This window comes from Hyla sarda, chromosome 12, assembly GCF_029499605.1.
Source record: "Hyla sarda isolate aHylSar1 chromosome 12, aHylSar1.hap1, whole genome shotgun sequence".
Taxonomy (NCBI): Eukaryota; Metazoa; Chordata; class Amphibia; order Anura; family Hylidae; genus Hyla; species Hyla sarda.
Window position 1 is genome coordinate 22,674,396 of NC_079200.1, and position 20,967 is coordinate 22,695,362.

General features: G+C 44.4%; 1 protein-coding gene across 1 annotated transcript; it reads left to right on the forward strand.

Moving 5' to 3' along the window:
- Positions 1-4,600: 4,600 nt before the first annotated feature.
- On the forward strand, positions 4,601-19,529 carry LOC130296277 (keratin, type I cytoskeletal 19-like). Its single transcript, XM_056547669.1, has 9 exons — positions 4,601-4,926; positions 4,971-5,205; positions 12,116-12,198; positions 14,036-14,192; positions 14,871-15,032; positions 16,202-16,327; positions 16,405-16,625; positions 17,970-18,004; positions 19,213-19,529. The coding sequence occupies exons 1-9, from the start codon at positions 4,601-4,603 to the stop codon at positions 19,527-19,529; spliced, it is 1,662 nt and encodes a 553-aa protein (XP_056403644.1).
- The last annotated feature ends 1,438 nt before the right edge of the window (positions 19,530-20,967 follow it).

A 20,967-nucleotide genomic window follows, 5' to 3' on the forward strand; every position in this document is an offset into this window, starting at 1 on the left:
GTATTGGAAGTTATACTCACCTGTCCCCGCCGCTCCCGACCCGTCACCGCTCGTCACCGCTGCCCTGGATGTCGCTCCATTGCTGTCGCCGCGTCCCTGTGGTGTCCCCGATGCTCCGGATGTCTTCTTCCCCGGGTTCCACGCTCTCCGTCGCCATCATCACGACATGATGACGACGAAGGAGTGCGCCGGCCATGCAGGGGATCCCGGCACGGAGCAGACACCGAGGAGGCAGGTAAGGTCCCTCCCGGTGTCCTGTAAGCTGATCGGGACGCCGCGATTTCACCGCGGCGGTCCCAAACAGCCCGACTGAGCAGCCGGGTTAGTATCACTTTCTCTTCAGATGCGGCGATCAGCTTTGATCACCGCGTCTGAAGGGTTAATACAGGGCATCTCCGCGATGGGTGATGTCCTGTATTAGCCGCGGGTCCCGACCGTTGATGGCCGCAGGGACCGCCACGATATGTGTGTATTCGTCGTATAAGACGCACCAACTTTTCCCCCCAGTTTTGGGAAAGAAAAAGTGCGTCTTATACGGCGAAAAATACGGTATGTTATTTAGTTTTTTCTATATAAATCGATGCCAGTAGTGATTCTTATTATCTGAACCATCACGCTATGCTGCTAAAGCTGTGTGTGAAGGGGTTAAATTACCCAGTTTATTGGTTGCATCTGAAAGGGTTAAATTACCCTGTATATAATGCTCCTCCTTGTATTGCCATCCCTGATGAAACTGCACAAGCGCAGTGAAATGCGTCACATTTTACTTAAATAAACCGTTCCTTACTTCATCTTCCGTGCCTGTCCTGGTCAGCGCCGATTCAATCCTGCCGCACCTCACAAAGTCGTTCCATTGAATTGTCCATTCGGTCAGGAAGGCTGCAGACGGGACCTTGCTCTCACCCACGTATACCATTGTGTATGTAAGTTCACACAACCATCGGCGGTAAGAGCCCATACCACTTACTCTATGGATTACTCGCTGGCGATATTACACTATGGAGCGCTCTTCCATTTCGTTTTAGGTCTGATGTTGCACTCTGATGATATCACATCATATACTGCACCAAAAATTCTGCACTAAAATACAAAGCTTGAACTGAGCCTTAAAGGGGATATTTAGTACTTTACTGCCAGACAGTAATGGACATGCTTAGGAAGGATCCATGCTTGTCTTGGGGCAAAACACTGCTTTCTTTTTGTGGCTATTTGCTGTTGGAGTTCCCTCCCTCCAACTACAAGTCCCAGGATCCCTTGTTTGTAAATGCGAGTTTACTTTTCTCCCTCCCACACATCAGCCACCCCACCCATTCCAGCACACCTAAGCTATGTCTCGGGCCACACTGCAACCTGGGAAAATCTAAAAAAAACACTTGTTTTGTATGCTATTAAAAATAAACATCAGGGCAAATATCACATATGAATTGCAAGACCAGCCATCAAACGACACTAACTTTATAGCCCCTGTAGCATAGTCAAATGAAAAAAATCCTGGAACACCCCTTTAGGGTGTATTCACATGGGAGCGCATCCGCAGCGTATTTGACACTGCCGCTGCGCTGCCGGCACACTCAGAGCTACTGCAGAGCGAGCTCCCTGCTGCTGCTGCCGTAGCTCTGTGTGTGTCCACTTGTGACTGCGAATTTCCCACTGGCTGTCACGTGCGGACACACACAGCTAGGGCAGCAGCAGAAGGGAGCTCGCTCTGCCATAACTCTGTGTGTCGCCAGTGCATCTATGGCGTCAAATACGCTGCGGATGCGCCCCCCCAATGTGAATACGCCCTAACTATTTTCAAGATGAGGATTCACATTTGCAGGCTGCAATCTTGTGCATTCCTAGTTAGAGATGAACGACTGGATGTGGATTTGGTTTGTAATTCACAAAATAAAATCAGATTCTTCCAACTATTTGTGACTCGTGTCAGATTTGTTTCATGTCTGCTCCTGTGGACTAAGCGCGGTCAAGAGACAAGCAGCTATGCTGTATGGAAACCACTTGTTACATTCGCTATGCAACCAATCCAGCAGCTCAGTGTTTTTTTTATAAAAAATACTGGTAGTCAATCAAATAACAACACTGCTGGAATCAGGGCACTCAAAGCTACAAAGTGACAAAAACAAAAAAAAATTCTTTGAATGGCCCCAAGCACGCTAAAACAATCCATACTTACCTGCTTGATCTAGTGTTGCTCCCCTGTACAACCCAGTGTTTTCTAAAAAGTCGATGATTACTGCAGCCAATCAGCAGTGGGACGGCCATGGGGGCCACCAGGGAGAATTGCAGGAGATAAAATACAGCTTGCACCCACTTTTTCTCCCGCTACTCCCACTGAAAAACAGCGGCGTCCGACAGACCCCATTGATTATAATGGGGTCCATCGGGACCCGCTGTTGCCAGTTGCACCCGGTCAATATGATGGCTGTCAAACTCCCCCCAAAAGAAAGAGAGAGAGAGTTTGATGGATGTTCTTGACAGGGCGAAACGGCAGTGTGAAAGTAGTGTGATAGCCTGGGGGATGTAGGGTATGGGGAGTGTAGCTGTTCAGTAATTAAATGGTGCTTGTTAACCCTTGCTATTCGTGACGCCCGGGTGAGGGCTCCTCAGTAATGCTTGTCCTACCGCCACCCTTCCCAAGAGCGATAGGGAGGTAGATAATAATAGAATGTCCACAACCGGAGAGTTTTCTGAAACAGGATTAACTTTTACTGAAGAATTTCTGCAAGCTTCCTAAACTGAACAGTCTCTATGCATACAACTGCTTTCTCTGGAGATTGACAAAGGTTGGGACTTTAGCAATGTAGAGTCTTTAAGTATTAGGCACTGTTCCACTGGATTTAGGGGATTTAGTTGCGGTCCAGTAGTCACTCTAGCATTAGCGGGGATATTTTAGAACTCACGGTTTTAGTTCAGCTGAGGCCGGTAGGTTTTGAGGCCTAGCGTGTCTTTGAGAGTTGCGCAGATCCGTCCTGCTAGCCCGGCATCCACGAGAGCAGCAACCCAAGAGAGCGATAACTGGCTACAGCTCCCTTATATGGGCAGGGGCTAGACTAGTGCTAATTGTTCCATACTGATGTCAATCACCATTACAAAGATTTGTGGGTAACACGTGACCCAAGGACCTCCTAAGGTCCTCCAACATACCATAGAGGATATTAACATGGTCACATGACCGAAGGTCCTGCAACGCTAAACAAGATAAGTACTATACATTATATTAGATATGCCTTATTTATTAAATATATACATGTATTAGCATTAGAGAATTAGACTTAAGGAGAAGCGACTAGGGGCTGTCCCACCTGAGGGTCTCTACCTGAGCGTAGTTACTCTGACTTTGGGGACCTCTACACTAGGTACGGTATGCAATAAGGTACCAGGCCACCACAGTAGCCTAACAATGTCGAGCGTATACTGAGAATGGTGAGATCGAGGAAAAACACCCATAAAAAGGGGATTCTGTAGGAGGGGTCAGAGAAGAATGTCAAGAATTGTTCTAAAGAACATCCAGTGTACAGTCATAGAATCTGCAGCCAAATACAATCTGCAGCTCTTTGGTGCACAGATGGGCTATAGTAGATCGGTGACACTAATAAATTCAGTTTATGTTAGTCATAATTTCAATAGTGGGCTTTAAGGGTGTTTCCATTTGCTAAAAGGTGTAATGATATGCACACAAATAACACGTTCTCAAAAATGACTCAATTATTGAAGCACTTTGTTCTTTGTAGTCATTTTATATTACAGCTTTAGACAAAACAATTTTTATTAAACAGTAAAAGCATTCATGTAATGCTTCAGTATAAGGATGCTTATAAAATGCCCATAAACATTATTAGTTTAGACATACCACCCACTTTGGATTTTATAAAAGGAGAAACATGGAGAGCAAACCATCATATTTTAGTTTTTAACCAGGTTGCAGTAATATTAAGGTTACTGCGAGGATCCAGCATTGGAGTCAACATGGGTTACAAAATGAAGCATTGCCATTCTACAGCTGGATCCCATAAGGCTAGCTCTCATGTTGGAACCCACAACCTGAAGATATCCAACCACAAAACATCCCATCATGGAGGCTCACACATTTCCCATCATGGAGGATCCCATGTATCTCATCATGAAGGCCATCACAAATCTCATCTTGGTGGATCTTATATGTCTCATCATGGAGGCTCCCATATGTCTCATCATGGAGGATCCCACAACTCACATCATGGAGGATCTCACATGTCCCATCATGGAGGTTCCCACAACTCACATCATGGAGGATCTCACATGTCCCATCATGGAGGTTCTCACATGTCCCATCATGGAGGTTCCCACAACTCACATCATGGAGGATCTCACATGTCCCATCATGGAGGTTCCCACAACTCACATCATGGAGGATCTCACATGTCCCATCATGGAGGATCTCACATGTCCCATCATGGAGGTTCCCACAACTCACATCATGGAGGATCTCACATGTCCCATCATGGAGGTTCCCACAACTCACATCATGGAGGATCTCACATGTCCCATCATGGAGGTTCCCACATGTCTCATCATGGAGGCTCCCATATGACCGATCGTGGAAATCATCACATGTCTCATCATGGAAGTCATCACATGTCTCACCATGAAAACCATCATAAGTCTCATCATGGAGGCCATCACATGTCTCATCATGGAAGCCATCATATGTCACATAATGGAGGTCATCACATGTCTAATCATGGAGGCCATCATATGTCTCATCATGGAAGCCATGGCACATCTCATCATGGAGGCCATCACATGTCCCATCATGGAGTTTCCAATACATCCCATCATGGGGGTCATTCCATGTCCCACCATGGAAGTTCTCATCACAAAAATCACCATAAATCTCACCATGGAATTTCTCAAAAGTCTCATCATGGTGGTCACCACAAAAAAGAAGTGTCTTTTCCCAAATATGTATGCCATCCCCATGGTCATTCCAGCAGCTCTGGGCTTCACAGTAGTTTCAAGGCTGATGGTCTGTTTGATGTAAACGAGAAGGAAATCATGCAACTTTTGAATGAGCGCCTATCGTCCTATCTCGGTGAGGTCCGCACTCTGGAAATGGAAAATGCTCAACTGGAAAGGAAGATTTGTCAATGGTATGAAAACAATCCTCCAAAAACCCCTCCTGATGGCACTGAATACTTCAAGATAATTGATAAACTTCAGGACGAGGTGAGACATGTATAACGTATATAAATGACTCTATAAAGCACAAAATAACACTTTAATATCATATTTTTTATACTGTATGTAATAGTGTTGAGCAAAAAATATTCGTAATGCTAATATTCACTAATGCTGTTTAGTGAAGAAGCATTAAAAAGCTATAGAGAAAAATGTAAAATATAAAAAAAAAAACAGATAAAAGCCACAAAAATAGAGACAGAAAGACTCATTGCCAAAGAGAATAAAACTAACCCCAAAATGTTTTTTAACTATATAAATAGGAAAAAGGTCAAAAATGAAAGTGTAGGCTCTTTAAAAAATGATAAAGAAGAAATTATAAACGGGGATCAGGAAAAAGCAAATATATTAAACAAATTCTTCTCCACTGTATTCACTGAGGAAAATGAAATGCCAGGTGAAATACAGCGAGATAAGGCAAACTCCCCAGTACAGGTCACCTGTCTAAGGCTGGGTTCACACTACGTTTTCTCCCATACGGGAGCGCATACGGCAGGGGGGGAGCTAAAAGCTCGCGCTCCCGTATGTCACCGTATGCGCTCCCGTATGTCATTCATTTCAATGAGCCGACCGGAGTGAAACGTTCGGTCCGGTCGGCTCATTTTTGCGCCGTATGCGCTTTTACAACCGGACCTCAAACCGTGGTTGACCACAGTTTTAGGTCCGGTTGTAAAAGCGCATACGGCGCAAAAATGAGCCGACCGGACCGAACGTTTCACTCCGGTCGGCTCATTGAAATGAATGACATACGGGAGCGCATACGGTGACATACGGGAGCGCGAGGTTTTAGCTCCCCCCTGCCGTATGCACTCCCGTATGGGAGAAAACGTAGTGTGAACCCACCCTAACACGGGAAGAAGTACAGTGCCGCCTACAAAAAAACAAAATAGACAAATCACCAGGTCCAGATGGTATTCACCCCCGTGTTCTAAAGGAATTAAGTAATGTAATAGACAGACCTCTATTTTTAATATTCATGGACTCTATAGTAACAGGGACTGTTCCCCAGGAGTGGCGCATGGCAAATGTGATAACAATATTTAAAAAGGGGACAAAAGGTGACCCAGGGAATTATAGGCCTGTTAGTTTAACCTCTATTGTATGTAAATTGTTTGGGGTTTTTCTAAGAGATGCTATTTTGGAATATCTTGATACAAATAAATGTATGACCCCGTATCAGCATGGCTTTATGAGGGATCGGTCCTGTCAAACTAACCTGATCAGCTTTTATGAGGAGGTGAGCTCCAGACTGGACCAGGGGCAATCGCTGGATGTCGTATATCTGGATTTTTCCAAAGCCTTTGATACGGTTCCACATAAAAGGTTGGTGCATAAAATCAGAAGGATGGGGCTGGGGGAGAATGTGTGTAAGTGGGTAAGTAACTGGCTCAGTGACAGGAAACAGAGGGTGGTTATTAATGGAACTTATTCTGATTGGGTGACTAACTATTGGGGTACCACAGGGGTCAGTATTGGGTCCTGTCCTATTTAATATGTTCATTACTGACCTTGTAGAGGGGTTGAATAGTGAAGTAGCAATCTTTGCAGATGATACTAAACTCTGTAAAGCTGTAAACACAATAGAGGACAGGGCACTGTTACAAATGGATCTGGATAGGTTGGAGGCTTGGGCTGGGAAGTGGCAGATGAGGTTCAACACTGATAAATGTAAGGTAATGCACAAGGGGAGGAAAAATTCGGCCTGGGATTATGTATTAAATGGGAGCACACTTGGGACGACTGATGTGGAAAAGTACTTGGGAGTTTTAGTTAACAGTAAATTTTGCTGTAGTGACCAGTGTCGGGCAGCTGCTGCCAAGGCAAATAAAATCATGGGGTGCATCAATAGGGGCATAGATGCCCATGACAAGGAAATAATTCTACCGCTGTACAAATCACTAGTCAGACCACACATGGAATACTGTATACAGTACTGGGCACCAGTGTACAAGAAAGATATAGTGGAGCTGGAGAGGGTTCAAAGACGGGCAACCAGGGTAATACGGGGAATGGGAGGACTACAGTACCCAGAAAGATTTTCAGAATTAGGGTTATTTAGTTTAGAAAAAAGAAGGCTTAGGGGAGACCTAATAACTATGTATAAATATATCAGGGGACAGTACAGAGATCTTTCCCATGATCTATTTATACCCAGGACTGTATCTATAACAAGGGGGCACCCTCTCCATTTAGAGGAAAGAAGGTTTCTACACCAGCACAGATGGGGGTTCTTTACTGTAAGAGCAGTGAGACTGTGGAATTCTCTGCCGGAGGAGGTGGTCATGGGGAACTCTGTAAAAGAATTTAAAAGGGGTTTGGATGCATTTTTGGAGAGTAAGAACATTGCCTTCCTCTGGATTAACTCAGTAGTGACTCATTAGGGATATAGGTTGAACGTGATGGACTCTGGTCTTTCTCAATCTTATGAACTATGTTACTATGTTACTGAGTAAAATGATGTGTACTGTGTAAAAAAAAAAAGGTGATCATCCCTCCCTGGTTTCAGCTTGTGGTCCAAAGAATGCTCCAATATTATTTACAGTGTAAATCGGTGTAGATAGCTAATATTTTGTATATACGAATATGCAAATATTTGCAAACATGGGCACTTTCTTTACGATTAGGACGAGCGAATTGAATCTGACAAATCCGAATTCGTTACGAATTTCAGGAAAAATTTGATTTGCATCGCTTCATTACACTCAATTTAGTATGGTCAAGGCTCCAGGGCATCAAAAATGGTGGATCCACATGTGAGGACATGGGGCAAGTAATCTTGGGAAGATGGGAACAAGGGTAGGCGGGATGACCCTGAATCACCTGTAGCATGCAGCCTATCTGCAGCCAGTCACCCCTGTGATGTCACAGCCCTATATAATCGGCAGCCATATTGCGGCCAGTCACTTCAGTCTTTCATTGCAGAGAGATAGGGACAGACAGCGCTGTGTGTTGGCCAGAATAGCTTATTTCCAGCAGCGATTCACCTCCCAGTCACATCAGCGTTCTGTTGCACAGAGGGACTGACAGCAGTGTGTGTTGCACAGAAAAGCATTCTTACTGCAGCGATTCACCTCCCAGTCACTACAGTGTTCTATTACAGAGAGGGACAGAGAGCAATGTTGCACAGTGTGTTGCAGAGAACAGCAGCGATTTAGCTCAAGCACAAATCCTGCCTAGAAGCACTGATAGAGAAGGGAGTGAGATTGAGAGAGAAAGTGCAATTTTGGGTGTAGTACACAGTGACTGTGTTCTGCAGCACTGGTGTGTACTGCTGGTGTACACAAATACTTTTTTAAGCATACTGGAGCACATTGTTCTCCCCTCATAAGTGCATACCACATATGTACATCTATGTGGTGTACTATTTTGTTCCTGTTAAAGTCTCAAGGGCCTAGATACTGTGAAAGGCCAGCCAAAAGTACACACCGGCTGGTGTTGTACACAAATACTTTTTTAAGCGTACTGTAGCTCATTGTCCTTCCCTCATAAGTGCATACCACATACGAACATCTAAGTGGTCTACTATTTTGTTCCTAATAAAGTCTCAAGGGCCTATATACTGTGAAAGGCCAGGTAAAAGTACACACCTGTTAGTGTTGTAGACAAATACTGTTTTAAGCATAGTGGAGAGTATTGCACTCCCCTCATATACACACTAAGTATGGCAGGCAGAGAAGTGCCAGGACGTGCACAGAGGAGTGGCAGAGGCCTAAATTCATCAGGGAGAGGTCGCAGCAGACTAGGGGAGAGTGGCAGCAGGAGTCGCAGCGAGAGGCCTGAGCTCCTGGTATCAGCTATCGGTCGTATCTCGACCAGCAACCAACTGCCGTCATCGATTGGTTAACATGGTCATCCACTTCATCACTAGTGTTGCTCGCGAATATTCGCAATGCAAATTTTATTCGCGAATATAGCACTATATAGTCGTATATAGTCGTTTATGCTAATTTTTGTATATGCTAATTTTTGCATATGCTAATTTTCGCAAAATGCGAATATTACGAATATGCGAATCTAGCAAATATATGATGAATATTCATCCATATATTCGTGAAATATCGCAAATTTAAATATGGCCTATGCCGCTCAACACTATTCATCACAAGTGACATCTGACACCCCCAGTCAACAGTTGGTGGGTTCCTCAGAAACAACCCTCAGTTGGCATGGCCTGGGAGCAGTCCCTGTCCTCCCATTGCCTCTGTCCTATGCTGTTCCATCCCCTACAGAAGTATCTTATGCTGTGAGTTCAGCTTCACTATTTAGTGAGGATGATCTAGAGGACAGTCAGCAGCTACTGCCCAGTCAAGAAGTGGAGGAGACATCCTCCGCTTCCTCCACTAGGCAGGCAAGTAGTGATGAGGAGAGTGGCGTGGGAGGTGGTGTTGCGAGTGTTCAGGCTCCTGAAGTAAACACTGTTGAGGAACCTGAGGAGCACATCAGTGACGTGTAAATACAACTCGATGGTGATGAAGCACTTGGGAGCGGGATGCAGAAGGAGTCGGTGGCAGTAGCAGTTTTTTTTTTAAATCAAACAAAAGAAAAGTTGTGCAAAAAACACCTACACCACCAAGTATTGATGTGATGCAAAGACCTCTAAAAGGTGGAAGGGAACAATGTATGGTCCATTGTGACTGGTGGGGGTAAGCATTTCCCCTGTAAGGCCCTACTCTCGAATTATTAATTCCCTTCTTGGCAAGTTTTACTCGCCCTATAAAGGGTGGCCCCATACAGGAACCTCTCCCTATTTCTCCCTACAAACATTTCCCAAGGTTTTTAGGTGGAAATAGAGAGTTTCGTGTGTGGGGCCACCCTTTATAGGGTGAGTAAAACTTACCAAGAAGGGAATTAATCAGGCAAGAGTAAGGCCTACATATATTTTATCCTAAGCATATTATTAAAATTTAGGTGTGATAGATAAAGCGCCGGAACACCCTGAACGTGATAGCTATTTCGTTCACCAGGTACACTTCTTAAGACCACTCTCCCACTGTCTCCACTGCCGATGTAAAACACCTGGCAGTGACGTCAGTGGGCGTATGACTCCAATAATACACCAAGAAAAAGTGAAAAAACAGCGGAAAAAAGAGTTAAAAACATACAAGGAAAAACACAAAGCAAAACTCAGTATAAAACATCATACAAATGTGCTTAAATCAACTTTATCATTCAAGTTGGCTGGACCCTGAGCATGCATGCACAGGATCCACCTCCCCACCTTCTGCAACAGAAATTTCCTTCTATCTCACCCTGCAACGGCATGAACTCTCTCAATTACAATAAACATCAACACAGAGGTATCACCCTTATGTTCTTCATTGACATGTTCAATGATCCTTGGGCAGCTTTTTAATGTTTTCACCGACTGTACATGCTCGGGGAACCGAGTGTGCATGGGGTGTGTAGTGCTCCCTATGTAGAAGCGGCCGCATGCACACTCGATTCCGTACAACATGTAATCGGTCTGACAGGTAATAAGATCTTTCACTACGACCTCAGATCCACCTAGCAGAAAGTTTTTTCCTTTTTTCAGACATGGACACCATTTAAAGCTCCCACAACAATGGTTTCCTGTGGGTGTCGCACCACTAAGCCAATCTGCACCACTAATGCTGCTGCTGCCACCTCCAGGCTGTCTCATTCTGCCACCATTTGTTCTCCTCATGCTGATGCCACCTCCAAGCTGTCTCATTCTGCCACCATATGTTCTCCGCATGCTGATGCCAGCTCCAGGCTGTCTCATTCTGCAACCATATATGTTCTCCTTATGCTGCCGCCAACTCCAGGCTGTGTCATGAAGCCACTATATGGTCTCCTCATGCTGCCGCCAACTCCAGGCTATATCATTCAGCCACTATATGCTGCTGCCAACTCCACGCTGTTTCATTCAGGCACTATATGGTCTCCTCATGCTGCCGCTACCTCCACGCTGTGTCATTCAGCCACTATATGTTCTCCTTATGCTGTTGCCAACTCCTGGCTGTGTCATTCAGCCACTATATGCTTCCCGAACTCCACGCTGTGTCATTCAGCCACTATATGGTCTCCTCAGGCTGCTGGAACATTGCCTAAAAAATTTTATGGTAGCACTAGATACCATAAATCTTCTATTAAAATTTGCAAATGTATCATTTAATCTTAGGGATTGTGAGGCCCTATGGTCTCATCATGCTGCTGGGACATTACCTAAAGAATTTTATGGTAGCACTAGCTACCAAAAAAATCTTCAATTAAAATTTGAAAATGTATCTTTTAATCTTTGGAATTGTGAGGCCCTATGGTCTCCTCATGCTGCTGCCACCTCTAGGCTGTATCATTTTGCCACAATATGTTCTCCATATGCTGTTGGCACCTTAGATTAAACTTCAAATGGGCACTGTCAGATACAAAAACTATTGATATGTTGTAAAGCATGCAAAACCAATAGGCTTTGCAATTGCTTTCATTAGAAACTTTTCAGTATTTCATACTGAAAAAGCCAGTCAAACAACTGCTCCACCCCCCCTCCCCCCTGCCTGCTTGGACATATACTAGTCCTGCTGTGTCCATGCATCATCACCTATGTCATGGACTTGTTAAGTTACAAGGCAAAGTGTTCTACACCCCTATTGAGGGTCTCTGTAGGCCAGAAATAGCCGTTTTTAATAGTGATTCGCAGCAAATAAATTCGGACCGAACCACATTTTTTCGGAAAATTCTGCGAATTGGCCGAAACAAATTTTAAAACGATTTAATTACGATTTTTGCATGGAAAAAAAAGTGAACGAACATAGTGAATATGCGAATTTTGCGAACATAAGATGAATATTTGTCCATACATTTGACCTTGCCGCTCATCACTAATATGCAATTGTCAATGTGATAATCTTTGAGAACACTATGTCAATTTCTTGTTTAGATTATAGAAGCTACCCTGGAAAATGCAAATATTATGCTTGAGATTGACAATGCCAGGTTGGCCGCTGCTGACTACAGGAGCAAGTAAGTGCTATATTTTTTTTTAATTAAGACCTCATAATGATCATAGCATGCAGTCCACAACATAAAAGTTAGGGCAAAAAGGGCAATTGGCCAGGGACTTTGACTGCCCACGTTACCCCCAGCTCATCTGATAAGTGGTCAAAATACAGGGTGGGCCATTTATGTGGATACACCTTAATAAAATGGGAGTGGTTGGTGATATTACCTTCCTGTTTGTGGCACATTAGTATGTGTGAGGGGGGAAACTTTTCAAGATGGGTGGTGACCATGGTGGCCATTTTGAATTAGGCCATTTTGAATCCAACTTTTGTTTTTTCAATAGGAAGAGTATCATGTGACACGTCAAACTTATCGGGAATTTCACAAGGAAAACAATGATGTACTTGGTTTTAACATAACTTTATTCTTTCATGAGTTATTTACAAGTTTATGACCACTTATAAAATTGTGTTCAATGTGCTGCCCATTGTGTTGGATTGTCAATGCAACCCTCTTCTCTATATACTGCTATATACTACTATATACACCGCAGGAGAAATACTAGCACAGGCTTCCAGTATCCATAGTTTCAGGTGCTGCACATCTCGTATCTTCACAGCATAGACAAGCACATCATTGTTTTTCTTGTGAAATTCCCAATAAGTTTGATGTGTCATATGACCCTCTTCCTATTGAAAAAACAAAAGTTGGATTCAAAATGGCCGACTTCAAAATGGCCATCATGGTCACCACCCATCTTGAAAAGTTTCCCCCCCCCCCCTCACAAATACTAATGTGCCACAAACAGGAAGTTAATATCACCAACCATTCCCATTTTATTAAGGTGTATCCATATAAATGGCCCACCTTGTATATCAACAATGATCTATATTTGACGACCAGCAAAGACAAAGGTTATGTTGTTAGAGAGGAGGGCCCTGACAAATTTTTAGACCCAATATCCTTTCTCAATGTTAAAGGGGATACACCGGTAAAAAAAACTATTTTTTATAAATCAAGTGGTGCTAGAAAGTTAAACAGATTTGTAAATGATTTCTATTTGAAAATCTTATTAACTCCAGTACTTATCAGCTGTATACTACAGAGGAAGTTATTTTCTTTTTGAATTTATTTTCTGTCTGACCACAGTGCTCTCTGCTGACACCTCTTTCCATTTTAGGAACTGTCCAGAGCAGGAGCAAATCCCCATAACAAACCTATCCTGCTCTGGACAGTTCCTGGCATGGACAGAGGTGTCAGCAGAGAGCATTGTGGTCTGACAAAGGAAATTCAAAAAGAAAAGAACTTCCTCTGTAGTATACAACAGCTGATAAGTACTGGAGGGATTAAGATTTTTTTTATAGAAGTAATTTACAAATCTGTGTAACTTTCTGGCACCAGTTGATTAAAAAAAATGTTTTCCACTGGAGTACGCCTTTAACCCAGGGGTCAAGTCCTGGGGAAAAAAAAGTATGGGAACTCACCCAAGATTTCCCTTCATGGTCTGGTCCTATAGGACTTATGCCAATGGGAACAGTGTTCCAGCTGTGGGAAAAGCAGGAACTCAGTTCCCACGAGTTCCTGCAGGACTTGAGCCCTGCTTTAACCCAACCCTGCTCCCTTCTAGGCTTCTCATTTAGAAAAAGGCAATATCCATGGCAGGTCAGTGCCAATGCTGGCTTCTCATTGACACCATTGATCTCCTGAGACACTTTTCCAACCATTACCCCCTCCGCCATACTTACATCCCTTCCTAAAAATATAACTGGGTCTATTTTAGTAAACATCTAAATATTTTATAAGGTTTATTGATGAATCTAATATTAGAAAGGTGACCGTGACTTTTTGTTTCCAAAAGGTATGAGCAGGAGCTTGCTCAGAGTAACAATATGGTGGTGGATATGAATAATCTTGGAAGAGTTTTGGAAGCATTAAGTGGAGAGAATAATGATCTAGAGATGCATGTCCAAAGCCTTCAGGGAGAAGTGAACAACCTGAAGAGCAACAGTGAGGAGGTGAGCATACTGGTTATACAGTGGTCCCCCTACATACGATGGCCCCGACATAGGATCGTTTCAACATACGATGGCCTCTCAGAGGCCATCGTATGTTGAAGTCAGCATCAACATTCGATGCTTCTGTGTGTCGGGGTCATCGCAAAAACTGCTTTCCGGTAGCGCTGACTGCTTCAGCTGCCGATGGATAGCCGTTTCATGTGCCTCATGTGCCCTGCTCAATGATACTTACATGTCCCCGCCGCTCCGGCCCGTCAGTTTGCCGCTCCTCTGCTGCCCTGCACCATCGCTCTCCATCACCGTCATCCCGTAGCCGCTCACGGCATGAGCGGCGACGTGATGACGGCGACGGAGAGCGACGGTGCAGGGCATCGACGACGTAGTGATATTGTAGCAGAGGAGTGGCAAACTGACGGGCTGGAGTGGCGAACTGACGGGCTGGAGTGGCGAACTGACGGGCCGGAGCGGAGAACTGACGGGGGACATGTGAGTATTATGGAGCACCTGTCTGTATGCCTCCATGTATAGTGTCAGTGTTCCCTCAACATACGATGGTTTCAACAAACGATGGTCCGCCTGGAACCAATTACCATGGTATGTTGAGGGACCACTGTAATCTCATAGTAATATGGTTTATTCAAAAGCCTTGTATGAAACGTGTCTGTTGTCCTTCTACAGGAGATAGAATCTCTTCTCTCCCAGTTGGGTGCCAGAATTAATGTGGAAATGAATGCAGCTCCATCCATTGACTTAAATGAAGCTTTGTCTGAGATCCGGGAGGAATATGAAACTCTTATGCAACAAAATCTTAAAGAAGCAGAAGACATGTTTCTCGAAATGGTAAATTGGCTGGTTTTGCCTTGTGTAGAATAAGAGGTAATTTTTACTTTAGACCTGTTCAGTTAGTACCCATAAACATGATGGAGCCTAAAACTTGGCAGTCAAAGGAACTTCAAGAATTCCATGGAGGTCATAAAAGGTGGTTGCCATTTTGCAGGGCCAGCTCCACCTATAGGCAAAATAGGCAGCCAGATAGAGGGCCCTTCTGATGGGGCGCCATTCTGCCCTCTGCAGGAGAGTTAGTTCTCCAGGTCCTAACAGCTGCTAAGTTCTCACCCTAGTAAGGTGATTACATGAGGAGAGGGTTTGTTACAGTGTATACTCCCCAGTAGGAAGGTGGGGTGTGTCAATAGGAGGAGTCAAGGGGTGGTAAAATCAGCTTTTGCCTAGGGTGGCAAAAATCCTTGCACCAGTCTTGCCCACTTGGGATCTGCTATAATTCTCAGAAGAGAGGGAGGCTGGCCCTAGCTCGGAAATACTCACACAGTAGTCAATTGACTTGAATGGGCATCATGAATAGGCCAACACATGGAAAGGGAAAAGCTTTATTAGTGTATTCTTAGTTGATGGCATAAACACTAGACATCCTAAAAAATCCCATCACTGGGATAGCTTTATTATCAGAAAGGGCTTTCCAGTTGGAGCAACCCTCTATGTAGCAAGATTAAAGGGGTACTCGGTCCCTAGACATCTTATCCCCTATCCAAAGGATAGTAGTTAAGATGTCTGATCGCGGGGGTCCTGCCGCTGGGGACCCCCGCGATCTCCCTGCTGCACCAGGCGTTCTTTTAGAGTGGCGGGTGCTGCACCGGAGGCTCGTGACGTCACGGCCGCACCCCACTTGTAACCTTGTGGCCACATCCCCTTAATGCAAGTCTATGGGAGGGGGCGTGACTGTGACATCATGAGCCTCCGCCCAGCATCGCTAGTCGTCCTGCACGGAGCGAAGTTTGCTCAGTGCACCGTATGTCTGGGGTGCCGCAGCCGAGATTGCGGAGGTCCCCAGCAGCGGGACACCCGCGATCAGACATCTTATCCCCTTCCTTTGGATAGGGGACAAGATGTCTAGGGGGGGAGTACCCCTTTAAGGGTAATATGGCCTCATATATGGCCACTTGTTATGTTGAGGTATATGTATTTCATGTTTTTTTTATATTTTTTTGTTGTAGAGTCAGGAGCTGAGCCGTGAGGTTGCTTCAAGTTCCGAACAACTCCAGTCTATTGGAACTGAGCTCATCGAAATGAAGCGTTGTGTTCAGGCGCTTGAAATTGAGCTACAAAGTGAACTGAGTCTGGTAAGTATTTTAGTATGAAATTAATGGTAAAGGATGGAAAACATGGACAAACCTAATACTCATTTATTACATTCCAGAAATCTGCACTGGAGGGCACGTTGGCCGAAACTGAAGCTGCTTTTGGATCAAAGCTTGCCGAATTACAGTGCTTGATCAATAATATGGAAGCAGATCTTGCTTCAATCCTATCTAATCTGGAACGTCAGAACTATGAGTACAAGGTTCTTATGGACCAGAAGACCCACCTGGAGATGGAGATCGCTACATACAAGCGCTTGCTGGATGGCCATGATATTGAGTATGTACAGCAGGAAATATCATAAAACACATCTCCTGTAGGGTTCCTATATGATGTCCACATGCCACCATAGGCTCTATCTAAGGGACAGCCTCATCTTTCATATTCTAAACTTTTTTTTTTTTTTTTAAATGGACCTCTTAGCAGGATTTAGAGACTGAACTAATAGCATGGTTGTATGGAGCTTCTCACCATGCTTACCTCATTTTCCGGATAAGAAGTCCAATGGGCATTCCTCTTGGCCCCAAAACCCTGACATGGTTCACTCTGTTCTTGCCAGCAACGCCCCGCTCACTGCTTGTCACCTCTTCCTGCTGACAGGTCCATCTTATTTGGCACAGGCACTTATTAAAGGGATATTCCGGCTTTATACATCTTATCCCCTATCCAAAGGATAGTGGATAAGATGTCTGATCGTGGGAATTCCGCCGCTGGGAACCCCCGCGATCTCCCTGCTGCACCCGGCATTCGTTTAGAGCGTCGGGTGCAGCGCCAGAGTGCCGGAGGCTCACGATTTCAGTGCAGCCCCTGGCATTCTGTGGCGGGCGCTGCCTTCAAGACAGGGATGTGATGTCAAAGCCACGCCCGCTAGTGATGTCCCGCCACGCCTCCTCCATTCATGTGTATGGTAGGGGGCGTGACGGCCGTCATGCCCCCTCCTATAAAAATGAATGGAGGGTGATAAGTTGTATAAAGCCGTAACACCCCTTTAAAGGGGTTCTCCGGTGGAAAACTTTTTTTTTTTGTTTTAAATCAACTGGTGCCAGAACGTTAAACAGATTTGTGAATTAGTTCTAAATCCTTCCAGTACTTATTAGTTGCTGAATGCTACAGAGTAAATTATTTTCTTTTTTAAACACAGAGCTCTCTGCTGACATCACGACGCCTCTGTCCATTTTAAGAACTGTCCAGAGTAGGAGAAAATCCCCATAGCAAACATATGCTGCTCTGGACAGTCCCTTAAATGGACAGAGATGTCAGCAGAGAGCACTGTGCTTGTGATGTCAGTAGAGAGCTCTGTGATCCAAAAAGAAAAGAATTTCCTCTGTAGTATTCAGCAGCTAATAAGTACTGGAAGGATTAAGATTTTTAACAGAAGTAATTTGCAAATCTGTTTAACTTTCTGGCACCAGTTGATTTAAAAAAAAAAAAGTTTCCCACCGGAGTAACCCTTTAATTGCTCGATATTTATTGTGCCATATAACATTGGAATATTGGCCATTGTATCATGTAAATGCTAAACTAATTCCTTCCTACAAGGATAAATAATAACCAGATAAAGCTGTACATGTATAATTTAGAAAGTGAATTTCAGCTGTTGTCTTTTTTTTTTTTTTTTTGCAGTATCTCCACGCATGACATGTCACATGGGAAACACGGTAAGAGTCTTACAAATAGGATCGCCACCGTCACGCCCCCTCCCATAGACTTGCATTGAGGGGGAATAGCATGACATCATGAGGGAGTAATGATGTCACGAGCTCCCGGCACCGGCTCCAGCATTCTGAACAGTTTGTTCCAAACGCTGAACAGTGGAGTACCCATTTAAGGAGGAAATACCTGAAAAAAACTTCCATTCCCATCCCACCAAGCTATCCCCCAGTAGGCTGGGTTCACACCACGTTTTGTTAAATACGGCTCCCGTACACGGCTGGGAGAAGGGGGGGCGGGGCTTAATCGCGGCGCCCGCACTCAGCCGTATTCGGGAACAGTATTTAATGCATGTCTATGAGCCGACCGGAGTGAACCGCAGCCTCCGGTCGGCTTCGTTTTCGGCCGTATGCGGTTTCCCGACCGCAGGCAAAAATGTGGTCGGGAAACCGCATACGGCCGAAAAAGCAGCTGGCCGGAGGCTGCGGTTCACTCCGGTCGGCTCATAGACATACATTAAATACGGTTCCCAAATACGGCTGAGTGCGGGCGCCACGATTAAGCCCCGCCCCCCCTCCTCCCAGCCATATATGGGAGCCGTATTTAACAAAACGTGGTGTGAACCCAGCCTAACAAAAACAATCAAAAAGCTGCCACACCAATGACATGGTCCTGCTGTTGTGCTCACGTATGTCTGGTCACGCACTACCCCTACCCCGTTTCGCTACCTGCTCCCCTGATGAAGTGGGTAGCGAAACGGCATAGAGGTAGTGCGTGACCAGACCTACGTGAGCACAACAGCAGGTCCATGTCATTGGTGTGGCAGCTTTTGATTGTTTTTTCTGACTGCTGCTGATCTTTATTTAATTATTTTTATATATGAATACGTGCTAAATAAAGATTTTCCATTTGATTATTTTACTTGTTTGGTGCTTTTGTGGTTATTTTTAATGTTTCATGACCTGAACACCCGTTGCTTTTTTGCAACTATATTGGCCTTACTATTGGTTTATGTAAAATTTGTAATAGGTAAATTCACTCATGACAAATTTGATACAAACTGTGACAGTCACCCGCTATATAGTTACACCCCTGTTCATGCATCGTGCATCGTATAGAAGTGGACTGTAATGGAACGGTACAAACTAGTTTAATACGGAACTGAAGTGTATTTAATTTTTTTGTAGGTCTAATATTATATCTATTGGCTTTTCAGGTCACCACACTGGGAGCTACCACCACCTAAAACACCACGGAGGAAAACACCATTCCTCTGGTAACCACCACGGAGGACACCATCATGAAAGTCACCATTTTGGAGGTCACCACCACGGAGGACACCATCATGAAAGTCACCATTTTGGAGGTCACCACCACGGAGGACACCAGCATGATGGTCACCATTTTGGAGGTCACCACCATGGAGGACACCAGCATGATAGTCACCATTTTGGAGGTCAACACCATGGAGGTCATCATTCCTCTGGACACCAAAGTGGAGGACATCACTCTTCAAGTCATGAAAAGTGTTAGAAACTAGTGCCTAGGGAAACAATTCAAGAAAATGCTCCACTTTTGCTCCCAAAATATTATTATGTATCTTTTCTATCTTCTTTTATGCTTCCTTTATCTATAATTGCAGATGGCAAAAGAAAGTGATAAAAAAATTCACTGGTTTCGGGTATTAAAACCTTCATGAAACAAAGGAAAGAAGTCAAGGTGAATGACAAGATGGGCCACGTTAATGTAGTTGTGTAGCCCCTTAGTGGTAATTCATTTAAATGAGTTTATAGGGTACATTTAACGTGTAGGCCAAGATGCTTATCCTATTACCCTTACCTTATGGACCACATGTCACCTTGGACTTCAATGTTTCCCATTTGGCTTCTGAGGCCATTTGCATAGTGCACGCATTACGGTCCCCGGATGTCTTTCAATCACATATGTGAGATTGAAAAGGATGCAAAAAGCACAATGCAAATGACATCTACAGTGAGGGGTGGCTCTAGGAGAAAGAAATCTATAGAGTAAATTGGAGAAGATTTTAAAGGGGTACTCTGCCCCAAGACATCTTATCCCCTATCCAAAGGATAAGATGTCTAATCGCGGGGGTCCCTTTGCCGCAGCACTCGGCGTTCGTTCAGAGCTTCGGGTTCAGCGCCGGAGGCTCGTGACGCCAGTCAAGGCCGCGCCCCACTCGTGACATCACTGCCACACCCCCTCAATGCAAGTCAATGGGAGGGGGCGTGACGGCCGTCACGCCCCCTCCCATAGACTTGCATTGAGGGGGCATGGCCGCGACGTCACAAACGGGGCTTGACCGTGACGTCACGAGCCCCCGCCCCGCATCGCCAGTCATCCGGCACGGAGCGAAGTTCACAGTGCATCGGATATCTGGGGTGCCCCAGCCGAGATCAGACATCTTATCCCTTATTTGGGGATCAGATGTCTAGGGGTGGAGTACACCTTTAAGGGGAACAATACCCACTAAAATATTATGTTTTTAAGGATCTAAAAAAATTTGAGTTGATAAAGTTTTGTCAATGGTTATAATGTTTTTTTTATATGTTCCCCTATCTTCCGATCTACTGTTCACTGACCAAAAGTGAGAAAAAAGCACTGTAATGTGAGCTACTGTATGTTCAGACTGCCCATAATGTATGTTTGTGCCCTAAGGACCATGTGATTGTTCTGTGATCAGTAAGGTTTTCTCCCTTACATGTAGCTACTTAGCTTATGGATCACGTATAAGATGGAAACTGGACTGTAATGTCAATATCTTATTCTGGAACATTATTTATTTTCTCTCACTTAATAAAATCTATTGTTTAATTTGTCAAGCAACATAATGATATTGAGTGTTATATAAATGCTTTTTAGAAATGAAATACAGAATTTCCCATAAGTGAGTCCACCCCTCACATTATATATATAGTATCTCCCATAAGGGAGTCCACCCCTCACATTATAT

Bases quoted from the DNA above. Each gene is read 5' to 3' on its own strand.
- LOC130296277 (XM_056547669.1), top strand. From the start codon at position 4,601: ATGGAAGTCATCACATGTCTCACCATGAAAACCATCATAAGTCTCATC. The intron at 5,206-12,115 runs GTGAGACATGTA...TTTCTTGTTTAG, and splicing joins TTGATAAACTTCAGGACGAG to ATTATAGAAGCTACCCTGGA. The intron at 16,626-17,969 runs GTATGTACAGCA...TTTTTTTTGCAG, and splicing joins CTGGATGGCCATGATATTGA to TATCTCCACGCATGACATGT.